Genomic DNA, 7884 nt, shown 5'->3' with positions numbered 1-7884 from the left:
CGGTAACGCTTAACGTGAATGGTTATTGTTCCAATTGCTTTGAATAAGTGCGGACAGCTAGCAATCCAATACAAAGCCAACTGGATTTTATATTTTCTTGAAACCGAACTAGATTGTCAAAAAAGGGTGAAATGGAAGTTTGCTATTTATCCTCTCAGAAGTGATTTGCCTGTTTCCTTGAATCCTTTAAAAAGTGAAAATATTATTACAAGCCGCCACATGCCTTCACAGCTGAGCATTGAGAACAGTTAACAGAATCACTGCTCAAGTACAACTGGATGACTCATGCAAGAAGGTAATCACTAGCAATGATGCAGACCGGCGGCAGGGCAAACCCCTTTGTGGAGGAATACCCGGTCCGTGCAGTCGGTGAACAACTGCATAAATCAGTCTCGGAATCACCCTCTGAGTGTATCCAATAGAAACCTCTGTAACAGAAAGACCGTCACACACTGTCCAATAATAAGCAACATAGTAAGGAAGAGCGCGCGGCGATTGGACCAGTTTAACAAGGGTGCTTTATATGCGCGTCAACAGCTCCATCTCTGGCAGGTGGTGCATGTTCGTAAAGAGCTGTAAGGTTTGGGAAGAGAGAGAGCTAGTATTAGGAAATCAGCGTACCTTGGTTTACCTTTTGTTTTTGTTTTCTTTTTTATTTTGGTTTTGGGTAGAGTGCCATATATGCGGTGCATTGGTTCTGAAACGAACTGGACATTGTTTGTTTTTCCCCAAGCCACTTTCTGTTTGATACATACAGTGCTGCATTTGGTGAATTGTGTGTTGAATTACGGGTGCAATCTATGCCTGCAATGAGGAGAGAACGGACTGAATAAATGTTGATAGTTTCTTTGCCAATTCTGGACAGAATGAACACCATCGAACCATTCTGAAGGCAAGTTTTTTGATATTTTCTCAGAAGACTTCATTTTACTTTGTATTTTTCCTCCAAACACATTTTTAAGTGACTGTGTCCATTTGTCTTCAGTTCGATTTCATACCGTGGAGCCTAGTCACGATGAAGCACGCCTGAAAGGAGTTTTTTTTTTTTAAATGAGGAAGCAATTTTTAAAAGAGATACGAAAAAGACAGAGGCCTCGTCCTTTGTAGGCCCGGATCTGTGGGGGAAAAGGGGGCACTGAAGCCCGATGAATAAAATTTTGAATAAAATGGGACTCAACGAGACACGCGAGGAGAAGAGAAGCATAGATATTTTATTAATGACAGCGCGTTGTGCAAGTTTACCTCTCAGAACAAAAGGAAGTACTTTCTGTCTTTAACATTAAAACTGATATTTTCAAAATAAAGGAAGACTTTTTCCCCCCCATTGATGGGGCATTGGCTGACGACGTTCCCATTTTCCCGCAGTTCGCCCTCTTTATTTTATGAATAATCTTTTATTTATAATTTTTTTATTGAATTTTGATCTGGATCCAGCGTTGACATTGTTCAATGGAAGTATGTTATCAGTTGCCGGTTTTGCCTCTGGACAGGCCGGTCCCCAAGCATGTTCTCAGCCGGAGGGGAGCCATTAGCTTCAGCTCCAGCTCCTCTCTCTTTGGTGCCCCTGATCCAAGACAGCTGTCACAGGTAAGTGCAGTTGGTTGCTGAATGATGTACTCGTTTGCTTTTTTTAAACAACCGATAGGCTGCTGCTGCTGGTATTAATGCACGATGAGAAAATATCGTGCATTTTTTTCCAGTCGTCGAAGGATGCTCCCGCTGCATCACAGGTTTCATTAAGTGTGGAGAAGGAGCAGGTGGCGTTAGGGCAAATGTTTTCATACTGTTGTCTGTCACCGCTGTAGCCTACTTGCTGCAGGCTTAAACTAAATTGTATCCATGGTGTTCAGTACTGTACCATGAATCCCTATTGTTAAAACGGGGGGAACGCCACATCAGGTCTAGTTAACACGATGCTAAGATGTTATACCTTTTGACCCGCAGTTTCCCAAACATTTGTCACAAACACACTGCTACTTTAAATATAACGTGAAATAGAACGCTTTGCCCTTTGGTTAAGGTTTTGTTAGTAGTTTAACATGTTGAAGATTTGTGGAACCCCCCCACCACCCCCGAAAGTCCAACATGAATTTAATTGAATCCAAATTCTGACGTATGCGCAATGAACGAACTAGCCAAATGGTTCGTTTTCAGAACTGTGTTTTAGAGTATTTATAGTTTTTTTTCTCCCCGAATTACAATGACCTTTTTACAATTGTGATTTAGTGCCTGCCTGCTTTGGTAACATTATTAGATCATAAACATTTACCAAAACAATGGTGGTGTTTACATTTTGCACAATGAACTCGTCCATGTGGAGGACAAATTGTTGGCCTATGGATGGTTTAATAGCCTGAGAACAAGGTTTCCTTATGTTTTCTGAAAAAAACAAAATGTTGAATGACAGGTATCCTACAAAGTTCTGTGTACGAAATTTTACATACAATGATGATTATTCATTAGTGTATATTCTGAGTATGCATTTTGTAGATTTAATTAGTTCTAAACTGCAGACGTTAGCTCTACATGGAAGAAGTTTGTGGCCAACATCTCATCAGTCCAATCTTCATAGTGCATGAAAATACAATTAGGTGGTAATCACAATGGACAGTTCATACCATTCATAGAGTGAGTGTGGAGAGTTGAGGAAGCAATTTTAAAATGTATTTGTTCTCAGAAATCAACACATTTGGTGATATTAATGGAACAATTACATTAGTCCAGGCAAATGCGGCCTTGCCATGTCCATTTCACATTTTAAACTTTAGTATCTTAACAAGGATCCACACAGCAGATGTGGTGCAATGTCATTATTTTCTTCTAGCCACAAAAAGGGGGAAATACAGCTCCTGGAGTTGCCCTCGGGGCGCCATGTGCAGTTCTAATGGCGTTTCAGTGTCCTCTTCAGCCCTTATTTAAAAACACTACGGTACATAGGCTAGATCCAGCATTCCAGAGTCGGCCCATACATTTGGGATTTGCTCCAAAACAAGTTATTGTGATCAGTTTTTAGTTAACTAGTTGAGATGTGTTGCAGTGAACACCGTTTATATTAATGCAATAGACTGACGCATCATGTTTATCATGTCCTTTAGCCTATTTACATGTGTTATTTATAGTTTGAAGATGAGACTCTCTTCTTTATTTTTAAATAGTTTCAAATCTTTTCTACGTTACATTTTAAAAAATATAGCCTACACAATTGTCCTCAGGTTTATAATGTACCTTGCTTACATTTTATAAAAATGCATCATATAATTATTAGTCTAGTCGTGATGGGTTCAGAATTTGTGGAGGAAACCATATTTTTCAGTGTTGTTTCATGACATAAGGTGTTTGCCAAGATGCCAGAAGTTGATACTGGGATATATTTAATTACAAATTTTCCTACAATTCAATGTAATTTTATAAATGGCATACATGAAATAGCTTTTAGTGCATGTGCAGTTACATCGATAGTATATTTGTGTTCTCGGTGAAAAGGTGATTTCAAAGATAAAAAGATAAAAGATATTTTTAATATTTGGTATTGTATTAAAATGACTTTTAATACTCTGAGGTATATATGTAGAGAAATGTGGTAGAATCATTCATAATTGTTGAGATGCAGTTTATTGCAATGCTTATTTGGCATATCCTAGGGATCTATTATCTAAATGTTGTTTCAGTTTAACAATTCTCTACATCTTGTTTTTCATTATAGTGTGGATATATTAGACCCTTACATGTGATTTGCAGAGGCTAGAATGTTGTGTCTCTTGGGAATGGGAAATTTCCTATAACAAAATGAAGTGCAATACACTATTAGACATGGTATAAACAAGTTCAGCTGGGCAATCATTTCTTCAGGTTAAAAATGAGCATAGCTCAGACTATATTCATTAAAAGGTTGACCTCAAGAATACTCTTGAATGCTGTATGCTTGTACTACCATGTTTGATCCCTGGGAACTATGAAGTGTGTGTAGGTTCACTATATTAAGATTTACAGATCTGACACATTTTTTGTTTGTATCGTCTCAACAATAATTTTGGTAATTGGACAAGTTGTGAAAATGTAAGCAATGCTTTAATTGCCATCTGAATGATGCATTCATTAATTTTTTCAAATGTATTTTTGTGGCATTGAGGATTTACATAGTAGTCTCTCCTCTAGAATTATTTGGGAGTAGTATTTGTTGGATTAGCTGTAGGGCCAACATCTTAAATTAGTTGTTGAATCTCTTTTTTTAAGTGCGCCTGGGCTTTCTTTGCCCTGCACATGTGCTGCAGTAACGGCTTCTTACAGACGTGGCGGATCAGCTGACAGCAGCTGACCCCCAGGGTATGCAAACACATTTTTGTAAATTGATGATCTCTGGTGGTTGCTCCTCCTGCAGTGGCCTAAGTCTTGCTGTGGGAGCTGCTTGTTGGCTGATGACGTTAGGGTGTTGTGTAATGTATAGCCCGTGACAGCTGAGGTCGGCCTGTAGTGTACCCCTCCCGTAGGCCCCGGATCACTTTGGCCACATCCTTGTGTGGTTTACTTTTGAGGTTGTCATTTGTAAAAAAAAATTTTGTAGTACATGTTTGTATCCTTTTATTAATGCTACTTTACCGTGTTGGTTATCTATTAAGAGCTATCGCAGAAAATACAGTATGTAGTGGTGGCTAGCGTAGCTAGCTAGCAACCGAGGGAAAGTGTGCGTGCGTGTTTTGTAGACTGTAGTGTACCTAGCCACAGAAGGGCTTATGCTCATTTTTAAAGCATTTTTTGCAAACTGGTGCTGTAATAGTGTTGTCAGGTTGGCCGTTGTCATTGGCTTTGTAGGCCGTATTTTACTTCAAGTGCCCTGCTTTCCAACAATTTGGGGATAGTCAGAGTGATCTACTGCCGTTATATCTGGCTAACTTATCTTCCTCTGTGAGGAAACTGAACCATGTGGCCAGCTCATACAGACAGACAGACACACACGCACACACACACACACACACACACACTCTCTCACTCGACTTTGTAAACAAATTTGGTACTATGGTACTTTTTAGTACTGGTATACCATGCAACCCTATGTTGCACTAAAAATATTTTCCTGGAGAACTAATGGTTTTCAAGGACATTTCTTGTTTTCCATGACTTTTCCGTAACTGGAACACTGCATTGCATGTTCTCCAGGACGTGGCCACCCTGTATACTCTCACATGGGGGACTTGATAAATGATCTTAATTTGGTGGCAGCCAGCAATCTGGACACTTGTAAGTGCTGTTGCATTTTGATGTATTTTCTACTGAGCGCAAGAGATGAAACTGGCTTACTGTAGATAAAAGGTTCCTTATGCTGGAAGCCACATTCACGGGATTTCATTCAGCGATTGACGTTCCGGTGGAATCAATTACACTAAGGTTTAAATCTTCTCTAATCTGTAAGAGATAGCTGTCTTGCAACCGTTTAAGCTAATGGAGACAGACCAGAAGAGCTTATCACAGCATGGTGCCATTTAGGATCTATGATTGTTGTATCAAAAGCCTGAAAACCAGATAAATTGTTGTGGTTATCAGGGTCAGTACGCCATCTCTGAGGGCAAAAAATAATCACAAAAAAACAATTGACCTACGTATGCCACATATGGCTCTTATGGTGCTGTTAAAGTTGTGTTTTAACCACACTTTGACATCTTCCCAGTGGATTCATACCAATATTTCTCTGAAATATTGATATCTGGAATGGTAATTCTCCACTATGAATTATTTGGAAAGGCGTGTACCTGTTTGTCCTTCTCACTTTAGCATTGGGAAGTAGCCTAAATGTGTCCCTCATTGGATGTTCACAGAAACTCGGATCACAGCTCTGCTTGGCTACCCATGTGCGAGATTCTCACCTCTTTTTTCTTTGTAAAGACCGCATCTTGTAGATACGGCTCTCTCTATTTTAAGAACCTGGAATTCAAAGGGACCACAAGCACTGTGTGAAGCAGGTTTGGAACCTGCTTTGAAATGAAATTTAGCTTTTGGAGCTCTAATGTCGGATAGACAACAGAAGTTGTCTGTCACCATGGGTTCACACAGGTGGCCTTTATTCCTCTCCCATGGGAATGGCACCTGGGAAGAATTGGCATGATGGTGGAGCCTGTTGTTGAGCTTTTCCATGAGCAGATTACTTTCAAGCAGCATATCGTGACTATGTCTTAAAGCAGCCTCTTTGGAAGGAACATCACCGTTCCCTTGCAGTCTTATGTTTGCACCAGGGAAACCCTTTTAATTGGGTTAGGTGTGTGATCTGGTTTGCCTGAAGAGATGTTTTTTGCCCTCACATGTGCAGTAACCCAACAAATCATAATCTTTGCAAAAGCTGCATCAGCTGCACTGCTGTGCTTGTCCTTATACAGTTAATTTAAACTACCACTGCTGCCGGAGTAGCATATATATTCATGGGTATTGGATCGAAGATTAGGTACAACCTTTTTACGTTCAAGAAAAAAGCAATATGCAGAATGTGTCATGGTCTCAATTTGTTTAATTACGTGGCAACTTCATTAATTCTTCTTAACAGCGAAGATTTACTGTGTTATTCAGGCAGTGTCACACTCTCTGACAAGCATTCCACAAAATCAGCAGTATCACATGAGCTGCCATAGGTAGCCTACATAACCTCAGGCAAATTAGGTTTGGCCTGTGTACTCCTACTGTGATGTACCGTTAATTGTTGTTGGGATAAATGGTATGCGTTACTGGTTGGAGTGTTACGTGCTACTGTTGAGCCTCAGAAGACTTTGACAATGACATGACCCCCCCCCCACACCCCAAGCTCACATGCTGTCATATTCATACACAAATGCACTTTGCCACAGAATAAAAGCACTTCCCTTTTTTCAGAATGATGATTTATCTTGTGCAGCCATATACTAACGTTGTGCCTGAGTTAGCTGTCTTCCATTTTCTGTGTGGCGCCCGCCACGGTGCTGTTGCGTTTGTGGGAGCTCAGGCCTGCTACCGTTGTGGTGGGAAGCAGTTGAACATGTGCTTTGGCTACGGGGGCAGTGGTTTGGCAAGCTGCCTGCATCACAGATGGTCAGAGTTTCAGGCCTTCTCTCTGTATCTCGTTTTACTCCAACACACACACACATACACACACACACACGGCGTACACGTAACACATTAAACAAATGAACCGTTTACTTTGGTTCACTTGCTTCAAAAACGGTCTTTTGTATAGCTGTGTTTACCAAATAGGCACGCACCTTTGTGCTTTTTAAAATTGTCATGTAAAGGTTATATTGGCTATTTCTATTTGATTTCATATAATACTGAAAATAAGGAACACAAACATCAGTCTACTCTTGCTGCTTTCATTTAAATTAAAAAAATCCTATTTGGAAGTAGCCTATTTGTACAGGTGAAGTTGTGGCAAGTGCAGCTTATAGGCCTAGCTGATTAAAGCCGAAGCACCAGACAGTTGGTCAGTTTACAAAATGGCTAGTGCGTGAGAGAAATGACAGTTGGAGTACCCTACGACACCGGTAACAACGGTAGTGATGGTGGGGAAGGTGGTGGATAAAATAACGCATGCAAGCAAGCATGTGCTATATGGTAATGTAACCATGTGGAACATGATGGCCCATTTGTGTTGACATCACCCTGGTGTGTCGGTTACAAACATAAGAAACACAAATTTAAGTGGTGCTTTGGAGATTTAAGTTGCGACCATGCATACCGCATTAAAATTTCAAGTTGAAAATCTATTATTCTTTCAAGAATTGATGATCTTTAATCTGAGATTCAAATGTACTCTTGTCTTGTTTAGCTACATTGTGTAATGCTGGTTGAGCTAATGCTGCATTTTTCTTTTTGGTCTTTATGTCGGTCTTATTTTCTATTTGAAAATAAGTGGCGCTTTTCCTTTTCAAA

General features: G+C 40.0%; 1 protein-coding gene across 3 annotated transcripts in view; it reads left to right on the top strand.

Annotated features, from left to right (window-relative positions):
• The first annotated feature begins 543 nt into the window (after positions 1-543).
• pde7a (phosphodiesterase 7A) overlaps positions 544-7884 on the top strand; it is a 31143-nt gene continuing 23802 nt past the window's right edge. For 2 of the 3 annotated variants that reach the window (XM_035416239.1, XM_035416237.1), the window contains exon 1: positions 544-1587. In XM_035416239.1, coding sequence (XP_035272130.1) covers positions 1450-1587 — 138 coding nt within the window. In that variant the 5' untranslated portion in view covers positions 544-1449. The remainder of the gene's footprint in view (positions 1588-7884) is intronic. The other variant, XM_035416238.1, reaches the window with a different exon arrangement.

Source organism: Anguilla anguilla, chromosome 4, assembly GCF_013347855.1.
Source record: "Anguilla anguilla isolate fAngAng1 chromosome 4, fAngAng1.pri, whole genome shotgun sequence".
In the NCBI taxonomy this organism is placed as follows: Eukaryota; Metazoa; Chordata; class Actinopteri; order Anguilliformes; family Anguillidae; genus Anguilla; species Anguilla anguilla.
Note: the sequence above shows the minus strand (reverse complement) of the source record. Positions and strands in the feature narration are given on the sequence as shown.